Source organism: Lepus europaeus, chromosome 18, assembly GCF_033115175.1.
Source record: "Lepus europaeus isolate LE1 chromosome 18, mLepTim1.pri, whole genome shotgun sequence".
Classification (NCBI taxonomy): domain Eukaryota; kingdom Metazoa; phylum Chordata; class Mammalia; order Lagomorpha; family Leporidae; genus Lepus; species Lepus europaeus.
The window spans coordinates 63,220,852-63,234,887 of NC_084844.1; the positions used below are offsets into that span (position 1 = coordinate 63,220,852).

At 62.3% G+C, this 14,036-nt stretch overlaps 2 protein-coding genes across 4 annotated transcripts in view; one reads left to right on the forward strand and one right to left on the reverse strand.

Moving 5' to 3' along the window:
* Positions 1 to 2,859, reverse strand: part of LOC133776541 (DNA topoisomerase 3-alpha-like) — a 29,652-nt gene extending 26,793 nt beyond the window's left edge. The window contains exon 1 of one of the 3 annotated variants that reach the window (XM_062215523.1): positions 2,775 to 2,859. Coding sequence is in view for 1 of the 3 variants with exons in the window: in XM_062215521.1 (XP_062071505.1) it covers positions 2,241 to 2,423 (183 nt within the window). In the remaining 2 variants the exon portion in view is untranslated. Of the gene's footprint in view, positions 1 to 2,106; positions 2,198 to 2,240; positions 2,611 to 2,774 lie in introns of those variants that run through there. The other 2 variants (XM_062215521.1, XM_062215522.1) reach the window with 2 other exon arrangements.
* A 181-nt stretch (positions 2,860 to 3,040) lies between these two features.
* On the forward strand, positions 3,041 to 11,587 carry LOC133746749 (guanine nucleotide exchange protein SMCR8-like). Its single transcript, XM_062174995.1, has 2 exons — positions 3,041 to 5,797; positions 11,099 to 11,587. Exons 1-2 carry the CDS (start codon positions 3,447 to 3,449, stop codon positions 11,550 to 11,552), a joined length of 2,805 nt encoding a protein of 934 aa, XP_062030979.1. The 5' UTR covers positions 3,041 to 3,446; the 3' UTR covers positions 11,553 to 11,587.
* The last annotated feature ends 2,449 nt before the right edge of the window (positions 11,588 to 14,036 follow it).

The window sequence follows — 14,036 nt, forward strand, 5'->3', positions numbered from 1 at the left end:
GAGGCAGATCCCTCTGACCTCTCACTTCCTGGATGTAACACCAAAAGCATAACCAGCATTCCTCCAAAGAGAGTACAGAGACTGCCAACAAGCACGAGAGAAGATGCGCAGTTTTCATGGGCAAAATGAAAATCAAAGCCACAGTGAGGTACCGCATCACACCCAGCAGGATGCAGGTAGTCACAAACACAGTCGGGTGCTTCCTCCAAAGAGTTCGCACAGAGTGATCCTTCCGCTCCTAGGGGGTTTGCCCCAAAGACCCGAGAACAGAACTCAAGCGGAAACTTGCACATAAAGGTTCGCAGCAGCTCTGTGCAGGGCAGCCACAGGCAGAGAAAGCAACCACTTCCATCAACTGCTGGTTGCAGGACAAAACATCATCTTGTCCTGTAACGGGCACCGGTACCCAGCGGCAGGAAGGACCAACACCTGCTACAGCACGGGGGAACTTACAAACACCGTGCTGTGTGAGAGATGCCTGACAGGGAAGGCCACGTGTCATGGCTGCCGCTGGAGGGACCGTCCAGAACAGGCAAGTCCGCAGGGAGAGAAAGCAGATTCGAGCAGATTCGTGTCTTGGGAGGTGCTGGGAGTAAAAGGGGCGGGGAGGGGGGCGTGGCACGTGACCGCTTAATGAATGCAGATTTCTTCTGGGGTGATAAGAATCTTCCCGCACTGGCTGTCCGACACTCGATGTGTGAGATGCCACCCGAGTGACAGCGCAGGATGGTCCCCAGGGAAGTTTTACGTGTATTTCACCCCATCCTCTCACGGCCTCTCAACACGCCAAGCTGTTTCAAGCCGTCGGGTTGTTCCTTGTACTGTCTCCACTACTTGGCAAACGTTCCAAGAGTCAGCTCAAACAGCCGTCCAGAAACCGGCTGCGGCCTCTTGTACTTCACACGCCATGTTAGGCATTAGGGGGTGGTAGTTAACAACATGCCAGGGTACCTCAGAGTTTACGGAAGGGGCTGGCATTGTGGGGCAGCAGATTAAGCTGCCGTTTGGAATGCCCACATCCTGTATTGGAGCCCGGAACTCCATCTAGGTCTCCCCCGTGAGTGGCAGAGGCCCAGGGGTCTGAACCACCATCTGCTGCCTCCTGGGGTGCAGTAGCAGGAAGCTGGATTGCCAAGTGGAGCAGCAGGGGCTCGAACCAGCTCTCCTGGCACTTCGACGCGGGGCGAGGGCATCGCAGGTGGAGCGGCTTAACCTGCAGCCCAAAACCCCTTGAAACCTTTTTGTGTTGAAATGGACCTGAGAGGCAGAGAGCTCCCATCTGCTGGGTCAGTCCCCAAATGCCCTCCATGGCAGGGGCTAGGCCAAAGCTACAACCAGAACACAAGCCAGGTCTCCGTGGGAGGCAGGACCCATGGCACAGCTGCCTCCCGGGGCCTGCATTAGCAAGAAACTGGAGTCAGATGTCAAATCCAGGTAAGTGGGATCCTTAACCGGAAGGCTGAACTTTTTGAAGTATCTCTTATTGAGGGGTAGCACTGTGGAGCAGCAAGTTAAGCCCTGCCAGCAGCCCATCATCGGAGGGCTAGTTCGAGCCCCGGCTGCTCCACTTCCGATCCAGTTCTCTGCTATGGATTGAGAAAGCAGTAAAAGATGACCCAAGTCCTTGGGCCCCTGCACCTGCGTGCTTCGAAGACCTGGAAGAAGCTCCTGGCTCCCAATCAGATCAGTCCAAAGCTGAAGCAGGCAAACCCTGCAGATGGCCTACGGTCCTTGCAGCGCTGAAAAGAGGTGGAGCTGGGAGCCAGCACCCCGCTAACTCCCCACTCCCACTATGGCAGAGCTGGAAACAGGGGTCGAAGCTCCCCCCCTCCCCCGGGACAGGAGCACAGAGCTTCCAGAAAACCATCTTAGGACCAGGTGGTGCCCGCGGCACCTCCTCCGGGGAGCCTCCAAGGCGTACAATGAACACATTCCCGGAGCCCCCACCCCCTACGCTTCGCGCCTCTCCCCCAATCAGTCTGCAACACGGGAAAGGGGGCAGTTCCGACCTCACCCTTAACCCCCCAAACCCTGCAGGGAACGGAGGAGGGCTAACTGGGGAACCGAGTGGATCGCGGTCGAAGGCAGAACGCAAAATCGCGGCACCTGCCCCGGCGGTCTTGGGCAGCAAGGTGCAGGGACGCGGCCGTGCGGCCAAGCCGGTGGAAGTCGGTGAGGCCCGAGGAGAGGCTTGGGGGCTGGGGGGTCCTACAGGCCGAGCCGCCGACGCGCCTTCTCACCCGCCGCATCCGGCCGCCGGACAGCAGGTCAGCGATGCCCTTGGCCGCGTCGTTCTTCTCCGCCACACACAGGACCTTCCGCGCGCCCCGCAGAGCCACCTCCATGGCGGCGCGGGACGAGGCACGCTCTCCCGGCCGTCGCAGCCACCACCGCAGCGCGCAGCGGGCGACCGGGAAGATCATTCCTAGGCCCCGCACCCGCCGCCGCTCGCCGAGCGCCTGCGCATGCTGGACAAGCCAGAGGTGCGGCCCGTGAGGAAACTGGGGCCTCCGCGAGCCGTCTGCGCCCGTCACTTGTCCCACCGGCCCGTTAGCCTTTGCCGCTCCCCGGCCACCGCAGCGCCGGCACGGAACCCCGCACGTCGGCGCCCGCTTCCGCCCGCCTTCCCGGGCCACTTCCGCCAGGCGCGCGCACTCTGCCTTCCCCGGCTGCCCCCGCAGCTACGGTGAACTACAACTCCCAGACTGCCCCGCAGCGACCGCGAACTACAACCCCCAGACTGCCCCGCGCTCTCGGCTGTCTCATTCACGCACGTTTCTCTCCGCCACTCCCCGCTTGGCTCCGCCCCGCCTCCCCTTCCTGACAGCGGTTGATTTATAATGAGACTCGTCCTTGCGAGGGGCCGGGGTGGCGTGCGGACACAGTCATGTCGCAGGCGCTCTCTTTCTCAATGGGGTCCTCCGTCCCTTCTGGGAGATCAGCGCGGACGCTTCCGGGTCACGAGGCGCTGACGCTGCGGGTCATGTGACACAAAGATGGCGGCGCCGCGGTAGCTGGCTTGGAGTTGTGGCGTCCAAAGAGCCGCGACGGTTTCTGCGCTCGGAGCGTGGGGTGGGGGGGAAGGGCGACAACGCCTGGTCGACCCCTGCGGCGGCTCGTAGCTCACGTTAGGCACCCGTTCCTGCCCGGGGGCTGCTGTCGCGGTGGCTGCGGGGGAGTGCCGGTGACCTCACTGCAGGTGCCTCGCGCTGGCCGCGCTCGCCAGAGGAAGAAGAGGAGGCGGCGGGCAGCTGGCCTCCCCAGTGTTGGGGGTTCATGAGGGCTCCGGAGGAGCTGCACCAGTGACGGGCGGCGGGGACTGTGGTCTTCCGGCGTGTGAGATAGCCTGGGACCCCTCTTGGGGGAGGGGGCACGAAGAAGGCGGCAGGGACTTCCTTCTCGGTGTCCATTGACCCTCTCAATGTTCTCCCCGTACACCTGGAAATATGATCGGCGCCCCTGACGTGGTGGCCTACACCAAGGAGGACGAGTACGAGGAAGAGCCTTACAATGAACCGGCCCTGCCCGAGGAGTACTCAGTGCCGCTGTATCCATTCGCCAGTCAGGAAGCCCACCCGTGGTCCAAGCTGTCTGGAGCCAAGTTCTCCAGGGACTTCATCCTCATCTCCGAGTTCTCCGAGCAGGTGGGCCCCCAGCCCTTGCTCACCATCCCCAATGACGCCAAAGTGTTCGGCACTTTCGATCTCAACTACTTCTCCCTGCGGATCATGTCTGTGGATTACCAGGCCTCCTTCGTGGGCCACCCTCCCGGCTCCGCCTACCCCAAGCTGAACTTCGTGGAGGACTCGAAGGTGGTGCTTGGCGACTCCAAGGAGGGAGCGTTCGCTTACGTGCACCACCTGACCCTGTACGACCTGGAGGCCCGCGGCTTCGTGAGGCCCTTCTGCATGGCGTACATCTCGGCCGACCAGCATAAAATCATGCAGCAGTTCCAGGAGCTGTCCGCCGAGTTCTCCAGGGCCTCCGAGTGCCTGAAGACGGGCAACAGGAAGGCATTCGCGGGGGAGCTGGAGAAGAAGCTCAAGGACCTGGATTACACCAGGACGGTGCTGCACACAGAAACGGAGATCCAGAAGAAAGCCAACGACAAGGGCTTTTACTCGTCCCAGGCCATCGAGAAGGCCAACGAGCTGGCCAGCGTGGAGAAGTCCATCATCGAACACCAGGACCTGCTGAAGCAGATCCGCTCCTACCCTCACCGGAAGCTGAAGGGGTCTGAGTTGTGTTCTGGCGAGATGGAACACGGCCAGGAAGAGGCGGAGCGGGCACCGGCTACCTCTCACCCTGACGATGAACCGGCCCACGCTGACCCTTGCACGTGTAGACCCACCTACACCCCCAAACTCATCAAAGCGAAGTCCACCAAGTGTTTCGACAAGAAGCTGAAGACGCTGGAGGAGCTGTGCGACACGGAGTATTTCACCCAGACCCTGGCCCAGCTCAGCCACATCGAGCACATGTTCAGAGGAGACCTGTGCTACCTCCTGACCAGTCAGATCGACAGAGCGCTTCGCAGACAACAGCGCATGACCAACTTCCTGTTCGAGGACTTGGTGGAGGACGCCGACAGGGCGACGGAGCACCCAGGGCGCATGCGCTCTCAGACCAGTCACGACAGGCCGCCCTCCAGGTCCCTGGAAGAATGCCTGATTCCTAAAGTGCTCGTCAGTGGTAGCTCCTACAAGTCCAGCGTGGAGTCCGTGCCCATCAAGATGGAGCAGGAGCTCAGAGAGGACGGGGACAAGGAAGCGGGCAGTTTTGACCGCCAGGAGAACTTGGACTACCTGGACATGGACATGAAGGGCAGCGTCAGCAGCGGGGAGAGCATCGAGGTTCTGGGCACGGAGAAATCCGCCTGTGTCCTGGCAAAGTCGGACAGCCAGGCCAGCCTCACCGCGCCCCTGAGCCCCCAGGTGGTCCGGAGCAAAGCCGTCAGCCACAGGACCATCAGCGAGGACAGCATCGAAGTCCTCAGCACCTGCCCCTCGGAGGCCCTCATCCCTGACGACTTTAAGGCCAGCTACCCAAGTGCCATTAACGAAGAAGAAGCCTACGCAGACGGCGAGGGAGCCATCCACTTCCACGCAAGCCTCAGCCCTCTGGGGCTGCCAGAGGCCGAGGAGGGCGGCTTGGCCGCCGGCACCGCAGCCCAGGTGGACCCGTCCTGCTGTATCGGGAAGGAGAGCAGCGCTCAGCTGCTGCCCCTGCCCGCCGCAGCCCACGCGCTGTCTGCCGAGGACGGGGTGGTGAGCATCCCCCCACAGCGCTGTAGGCAGAAGGAGCAGGGCTTCCACGTGGACTTTGCCACGGACAACACTGACCCGTCTCCCCGAGACAACAGCTGTGAGGGGTTTCCTGTCTATGAGCTGGACCCAAGCCACCTGTTGGCCAGCCGGGATACCAGTAAGACCAGCTTGGACAGCTGCTCGGACACCCACAGCTATGTGGGCAGCATAGCCTCCACGGGCTCGGATCGGACGCCCACCTCTGCTCACCCCGCTGGCCCGTCTTCTGAGAGGCACAAAAAGAAGGCTGGCCAGAACGCCTTAAAGTTCATCCGCCAGTACCCCTTTGCCCACCCGGCCATCTACTCACTGCTCAGCGGGAGAACGCTCGTGGTCCTCGGGGAAGACGAGAGCATCGTCAGGAAGCTCGTGACGGCGCTGTCCATCTTTGTCCCCAACTACAGCCGCTGCGCCAAGCCCGTGAAGCACTGGGTTTCCTCCCCTCTGCACATCGTGGATTTCCAGAAGTGGAAGCTTATTGGCCTGCAGAGGTAACGGGTGGTGGTGATGGTGGGGGGGGGGGGGGGTGGCTGGCCGGTTAGAAACGAGGCAGGCTGGGCGTGGCCCTAGAATCGGGAGGCGAGAATTTTAGTCACGTGAGTGCAAACTCACGGGCTGAATTCCAGCAAAATTGTTTCCCTTCTCTGATTTCCAGTTCCTTGTCCGTTCTGGGAGGAGGTCATGGTTCTGGAGTAGCGGCCAATCAGAGTCTCAGAATTATTCGGGGGCATTTTTACCATCTCAGACCTACCGCTGAGGTTCTGGCTGGGGTAGGGTGGGGTGAGACGTGGGATTGACCTGGTGTACCTGAGGTTTGGGCGGGGCCAGACTTGGAGCTCTCTCAGGTCCTCCGCTGAGCCTCCAGTTCACACTGTGGTGTCAACACTGGCTGAGGAGAGATCTGGGAAAAACGCCAGGGCGGGCGGCCAGCCCTGGTGCGGGGTCAGCAGGGCCTCTGTGGGGCTCTCGTTTTGTTTCTGTCCTGTCAGATTTCTCTGGTTCTTTGAAAGAATGAGAGAGAGACAGGGATAGATCCTGCATCTTCTGGTTCACTCCCCAAATAGTCGCAAAGGCCAGGCTGAAGCCAGGAGCCTGGGACCCCAGCCGGGTCTCCCATGTGGATGCTGGGGGCCCAAGTAGCTGGGCCATTTCCTGCTGCTGGTCCAGGCACATTAACAGGGAGGTGGATCAGAAGTGGAGCAGGGGGCTGGAACCGGTGCTCCTAGGGGATGCTGGCAATGTAGCCGATGGCCTAACCCGCTGCCCCCTCCCTCCCTCTGCGTGCACTCTCTTCCTGGCTGTGGTTAGCAGGCGCTTTGTCTTTCCCAGTTCTGCTCCGCAGATCTGACCGAGCCCCCTGCCTCAGTGCGTCAGTCCATGTTCCGTTTCCTCATTGCGTGACCCTTTGCAAATCATTTCCCTTCTGGGCACCTGGTGAGTGCGTTCCCTCGGGTGGACACACCGGGCCTCACTCCCCGCACCCGGTAGGAAGGGCAAACAATGCTCTCCATGTCGTCGAAGCCCCCACTGTCGCTGCTCTCTCTCTATGTGGACTCCTAGCCTCAGGGAGGTTGCCATCTCCCAAGTCTCCTTGCGTTTGTCCCTCCGGTGGGGGTCCCAGGGAGCTCGCTGGAACCCTCGCGGTGTCAGGCTATACCCCCGTGACGGTGGTGGTGGTGGTGGTGGTGGGGGTTCGGCAAGTGCTGTCTCCACAGCCCGTGCTGGCAGGTGCTGGGTGTCAGTTGGAAACACCTGGGCAGAGTCACTCCTAGGGGACAGGTGACCAGAGCCTGTGACCGCGCAGGGCGGTGAGAGATCTGACAGCGGGTTGCCCCCTGCAATGGCCAGTTTCGTGATACACTGGGAGTGACCAGGCAGGTGGGGTCACCCATCGTGGCATGGCGTCAGGTGGCGGGGAGGCCGGCCAGCCCTTGCTTCCGGGTGTGGAGTCTGAATCTGGAGGTTTGTTTGCCGCGTGTCTGCATCGAGTCCTGCAGGCTTCGCCCTGCCGGCGCCCTGTGCCTCTGGGCCGGGGCCACCTGCAGTTTGTACCCCAGAAGGAAGCCTTCCCCCGAGCGGTGTTTGCGTTTGCTCTTTGTGCCGCGATGAGTCAGTGTCTCTCACCCCCCCCCCCCCCATTCTCCAACTCGCTCCCTGTGCCCCAACCCTCGGCCTGTGTCTTGTGGGGGCAGCTCGGCAATCTGTCCCCGTGAGACCCTCTCCGGAGACCTGTGCTGCATCTCCCCTCTCGGAGGTGTCAGAATGGCAGAGGGCTCGTCGTAGGTCAGCTGTGGGCAGCCGAGTGAGAGGGCGGGGCGGGGCGGCTGCCTGTGGGCTGTGTGTCCAGGCCCCCCGGAGGGGCAGGGGGAGATCTGGGCTACGGGGCTGCCATGCCACTGCTGTTTCCCAGAGGGCACCAGGCAAGTGACTCCTCCATCTAGGAAAACAAGAGGCTGGATTGCAGCATGGGCCTTTGCCAAAAACATACGAGGACTGCCAGGTGCCAGACGCTGCCCAGTGCTGAGGTCTGTCCCGGCTCTGCCACTGTGCTGCTGGCGGCTTGACCTCTCGGAGGCCGTGCCCTTGCGGGCAGACTTGGTTCACAAGATGTCGCTGTGACGATGGGTGTTGGCGGCCTGTGGCGCTGCTCCTCAGGCACTTGGGCTGACCGTGAGCATGGCACTGTGAGGGCCAGAGGCCACTGGAACACACTGGCTCCAGTGTGTTGAGAAAGCGTGCCACTCACTCCCCTTTCTGGACCCCTGCCCCACATGAAGACATAGGGCACCTACGTGGGTGCAGGTGCAGGCAGGGGAGTGAGGCCTGTGCCCCAGAGGAGGTCTCTGGAGAAGCAGCTGACTGTGGCGAGGGCAGCGTGGGGACAGACGGCGAGCCTGGGCAGGCTGGATAGTGGACATAGCATTAAGGTGTGGTCTCATGGTGGGCCATGGCAGGTAAGGGAGGAAGCAGTGGGTGGTCTGCACTGGGCCCTGGTGCTGCCACCGCTCACTGTACAGATTTGGACCGAACACCTCCTGTCATTCATTCACTCACCAACCATGCTGAGCGCCTTTGGAGCAGTGGGCAGGGCTCACAGTTAGAACGTGCCAAGCCCCTGGCTCTCCACGGTGCTCAGAGACGGGCCGATGGCAGGCGGGGAGGTGCCTCTGCAGCAGTGACCGCCCGTCTTCGAAGCTGTGGCGCGGGGGGCTCCTCTTGCATGCTGGCGCCTCAGTCCTTGGGCTCCCTTAAGACCAGCTCCGGTGTCGAAGGTCTTAAGGATTGCACCTCAGACTACCAGTCTCACCAGCTCTTGATTTTTTTCCTGTGCCGAGAGGTTGGGTCAGCCGCCCAGGGCTGAGAGACGGACAGTTGAGCTGGTCTCCTGTCAGTTTCAGGGCGCAGCAGAGGTAGTTAGTGTTGCTTGCTAAGCAGCAGTGACAAACCCTGCCCTGTTTGGAAAATAAGCTCATTGCTGGCAGAGGAAGTGCTGGTGTGGGTCAGAGGCCCTGGCTTGAGTCATGGCCTGAGCGCTTGACCAGCTGGGTGATGTGGGACAAGCCACGGCTGTGCATGGGCCTCTGTGTCCTCACTGGTGGTCCCCGGCCTTGGGCTGGGCCGTGGTGATCTTCAGTGCTCAGCAGTGGGTACCACGCAGCTGAGAAGAGGGCCCGGGGTGTGCCTCTCCCGTGTCATCTGGCCTCCCGAGGAGATGTGTGGGAAACAAGAATGGAGGAACAGTCAGAAGTAGCCAGCTACTGGGTGCGTGTTGTGGCACATCCCATACTGGAGTGCTAGGGCTCAAGTCCCACTTTGGCGGTCAGTCGTGGGTCCCTGCCACCCACGTGGGAGACTCAGATGGGGTTCCAGGCTCCTGGCTTCAGCCCGGCCCAGCCCTGGCTGTGGTGGGCATTTGGGGAGTGAACCAGCAGATGGAAGATTGAGATCTGCAATGGCTGAAGCCGGGCCAATCGGAAGCCAGGAGCCAGGGGCTTCCTCTGGGTCCCCCACGTGAGCGCAGAAGCCCAAGGACTTGGGCCATCCTCTGCTGCTTTCCCAGGCACACTAGCAGGGAGCTGGACTGGAAGTGGAGCTGCAGATGGAGGCTTAGCCATCTGCCCCACAGCACCAGCCCCCGGAATGGTCAGCGCATTCTGAGAGAAACAGTTGTACCATGGAAGGTGTCAGAGCTGTACCCCAAAGGCTGGGCTGAGACAGGCGTCCCAGCAGAGATGGGGAGTGGGGAAAGGGAGGTGTGGCCTGGCTGTGCAGCCACCACAGAGCCTGGACGTGGGGGCTGTGTGGCCTGGGGGCTGGCCCCCTTGGGGAGGGCAGGGTGCCTCAAGAGCAGACTGTGTGAGGGACAGGGCTCCTTCCCCCAGAAGCAAGTACAGAGAGCTGAGAAGGCCCCCAGGAGGGTGGGACCGTTGAGGCACAGAGGCCACGGGAACATGGGCTCCGACTCTCACTGCCTTCAGGAATGTTTTGGGCGTCAGCTGCCGGCAGGCACCGATTCCTCGTTGCCTGTGGGGTGCCTGTGGTCCACGCCCACTGCCCTCCTTGTGGTTCAGAGTGCGGGGCCCATGTGGGTCCCGGCTGGCCCGTCTTTGTGACCTTGCCTGGCCGTGGCCTGCCTTGGCGTTCCTCAGTCCCTAGAGCCACCCTTCTTCCCCAGCCCGGCCCCACGGCTGCTCCTCCACGAACCTGCCTGGTCTCGCCAACCACGGCCGCGCCCCCTTCACCTTGCTGTACGTGGGCAGCCCCTTCTCCCCCGTCACGCCAGGCTCCCGCAGGACGAATCCCAGGTCCTCCCCTGCAGCCTGCCTCCCAGCTGGGTGCTGCCATATAGGAGATGATCCATGAGTGATAAATTTGTTAATAGAGACAGAGAGATGGTCCATCCTCTGGTCACTCACTAAATACCCCCAACCACCAGGGCTGGACCATGCTGAAGCCGAGAGCCAGGAGCCAGGAGCTGCATCCGGGTCTCCTACATGGGTGGTGGGGGCCTGAGCGCTCGTGCCATCCCCTGCTGCCTCCCAGGGTGCGCATTAGCTGGAAGCCAGATTCAGGCAGAGGCGGGACTTGGCGCCAGGCACCCTCCCGTGTGGCTTGTGGGTGTCCCAAGGGTGACTTAGCCTGCTGCGCCACAGCACCAGCCCCTAGAGCAGGGTTTCTTAAGGAGCAGCTTCCAAAAGCCAACCACGTGACCGTCTTCCCTCCCTGAGCAAACACTGCCTCCCTGACTCTGATGGACAGTCCCCGGCTGGGTCAGAGCTTGGCCGACACTGCGGGTGACAAGACGGTAGTCACTGCCCCCCTGGGGCCGGGTGCCGCACAGGCTCAGCTTGATTTGTCTCCGCAGCAGCCCCACGGGACTCCTGTCGCCATCTTACAGGGCAGTCCAGCGAGGTTAAGGAGCCGGGCCCGGGTTGCAGCGGGAAGGCTGGATGAGGTTTAAGCTAGCCAAGTGCAGAGGGAGCCAAGGGCGTTCCCGGGGTGCAAACAGGTGCGTGCTCCTGAGGCCCCGCCGGAAGCTTGGCGGGCTCCAGACCGAGGAAAACCCCTCTGGGGAAGTAACAGGCCAGCAGGCATGGGACTGCCAGGGAGGGCCCTATGCGTTCGAGCTCGGTGGTCGCGAGGGTGGTGAGGAGCCCTTCGGACATGGCGATGATCAGATTTGCCTTCAGGAGGAGCCTGGCTGGGTGGGAGCTGGCCTGGCAACAGGGAGCCCCCTCCCAACCTCTGCCTGGCCCTTGCGCTTCCTCCTGACCTTGGCCCGTGTGTTCCAGGGTGGCCTCCCCGGCCAGCGCCGGCACCCTGCACGCCCTGAGCCGCTACAGCCGCTACACCAGCATCCTGGACCTGGACAACAAGACCCTGCGCTGCCCGCTCTACAGAGGCGCCCTGGTGCCCCGGCTGGCCGACCACCGCACGCAGATCAAGCGGGGCAGCACCTACTCCCTGCACGTCCAGAGCATGCTCACGCAGCTCTGCTCCAAGGCCTTCCTCTATACCTTCTGCCACCACCTGCACCTGCCCGCCCACGACCAGGAGACGCGCGAGCTGGTTGCCAGCCGCCGGCTGGGCTTCCTGCAGCTGAACCTGGGCCTGGTGAACGAGGACGTCAGGGTGGTGCAGTACCTGGCCGAGCTGCTGAAGCTGCACTACCTGCGTGAGGCCCCCGGGGCCGGCCCCCCCCCGCTCAGGTTTGACTACGTCCCCAGCTTTCTGTACAAGATCTGAGGCGGTCCCAGCCCAGACCAGGACCTGTGACTCGGGCGTGGGGAGGGCGGGGCGGGGCGGCAGCCGTGGCTGTGGGGGCTGTGGTGTGGCGAGCGGGACCTGGGCAGGGGTGGGCGTGTGGCTCTCTCTGAAGGTGTCTGGGTGGACAGTGACAGCTGCCCTCGGCTGCCTGGCCAAAGGTGGCCCCTGGCAGGGGCAGAGGGTGGCCCCAGCTTTCGAGAACTGGCAGCCAGGACAGAGGAAATGCCAGCCACCCGGTGGGGTGGGAAGGCCCAGCACGACGGCTGGGGCACGCCGGCCACATTCGGCGATGGAGGCAGCCGGTAACTGCTGATTTGGTGAAAAACAGGGCAGACGTCCATTGCCCCCTTAGCCCCTAGCCGTGGCCTTTTGTGTAGCCCCCTGGACAAGTGAGGCGGGGCCGGGGGGGGGGGAGAGCCCCGCCCAGCTGGGTGGCAGTGGAGTGCTGGTAGCACCCCGCCCCTTCCCCACCCCGAAGTCGCTCTCCCTGGGAAGTGGGCGCGGAGGGCCTGAGCCAGGGGCCAGGATGGCTCTAGGAGCTGGGGAGCGCGGCAGACAGGGGCCACGGAGCTGCCCCACTGTGAGATGCTCTGCGCCAGGCCTCGGCCTAAGCCATGCCCCGGTCCCCCCACCACTAACCTTTGCAACCACTTCACTACCTCTCCCGGGGTCTGGGTGCGGTGACGGTGATGGGGCTCTGTGCAGCCGGCCAGGCTGGCTGTCAGCCCGGTGAGCGAGAGCCCAGACGATAGGGATGTCCTGGGCAGGCTCCCGTGTGGCTCTCCGAGAGGCTGCGTGCACCTCTGGCCCCATGGCTCCCCACCCTCCCCACGGGAGTCCCCCAACAAGGAAGGCATTTGGGACCTGGAAGGAGATGCCCTCCTGTCTCCCTGTGTGTCCCAGTGACAGGGGCCAGCACAGCTCCCTGGGCGTCCCAGGAAGTGGCCACCGGTATGCAGATGGAGGGCTTCCCGCAGCCCTGAAGGTCCCATACCTTTTTTTTTTTTTTTTTAAAGTTATTCCCCACCCCCCCACACACACACCCCAAGTGGGGAAAACTCTGGGTATTGACTGCCTTCTCATTTCCTCCATGAAAGCTGACCCGCAGCGCCCGAATCAGCCACGGGGGTGCATCTGTGGGGTGCTGCAGGTCTGGGGGTGCGTGTTTGCTTCTGAGGTGGCAACCTGTGGCAGCTGTCTCTTCTCCATCCTGTCGGGCACATTCGCAGACCGACAGCGTGTGAGCGTGGAGCGCCCCTGTCTGCTCAGGACATCTGCCTACCCACCCTCGCAGGCACCCTCATCCAACACCCCCCCACCCCCGTGTGTTCTCCATTGCTGTCTGCCCCGTCTCCGAGGACCCTGGCCGTGTGGCATTCGTCTCAAAGGGAAGGGAGGCCGGGGGTCCTGTGACAAGCTGGAGAGCAGTCACAGCAGGCGCTGCTGTGACTTGGGACGCCACCGATACAAGATGACTCCAGGCAGCCAGACGTGGCTTCCTCCAAACTGCAGCCGGCCGCTCCAGTGGTCTTGGGAAAAGTGCACTTGGGCACATCAGTAGCCTCACAGTTGGCTGAGAAGGCCCCGGGCGCTAAGGGAGTGAGCAGAGAGACCGAGCCGTGGGTGGCCCGCAGGATGCCTCCCCTGGCTCCGCACCAAGGACAGAGGGCCTCACGGGCTGATGGTTTCACTCCAGGATTTAGGGTTTGATTTAAAACTACCTTCTCCACGCATCAATTCCAAAGGATCCCGGTGATGCAAAATCTTGTGTCTCCCAGAGGTCTCTGGTGAAGGCGGTGACCACTGGGCAGCTCTACCGTCTCAGCCCTCTCCACTCTGCACAATGCCAGCGACTGAAGCCTCACGTCCCTGAACGTGGGCAGTGGGAGGCCGGTGCCGTGGGACCAGTCTCTTCTAGAACTTTCATTTGAGGGGTTCCTCGGGTTGCCATACTGGATTGAAACATTCAGAAACACCACCGCCCAGAGAACACATGGCATCCGGGCCCCCAGTCACGGCTTCAGCACGCACTGCTGCTTGGAGCGCCCCTGTGCCGAACCTTCGATGTCTGAAGATGGTTGCAGCTTGGGCTGCGAGGTATGCCCAGCGGTTCCCACAGGCACCACACCATAGGATGGGCAGGGGGGCCGGGGCGCGCGCCACCCCTCACGCCTCACTGGTTTCCTAGGAAACTTGCCCCTTTTGGTGGCAGCTTTGGATTTTAGAAATTGTGACTTTTCCATAATGTTCCAGAGTAGCTGACGCTCCACACACTCCTCCAGGACCTGGGAATGGCCTGTGACAGCTTCCCTGTCGCTCCCCGCCTGGCTGCTGCCGTTTCTGTTGCCGGTCAGATGTTGTATTCAAAGCATGGATGTCCACTCACTCCTCACAAGGCTCATTTCAAACTCCTAGGAGGTCCAGCAGCCCCCCCCCCACACACACACCCTAGAGCCATGTGGT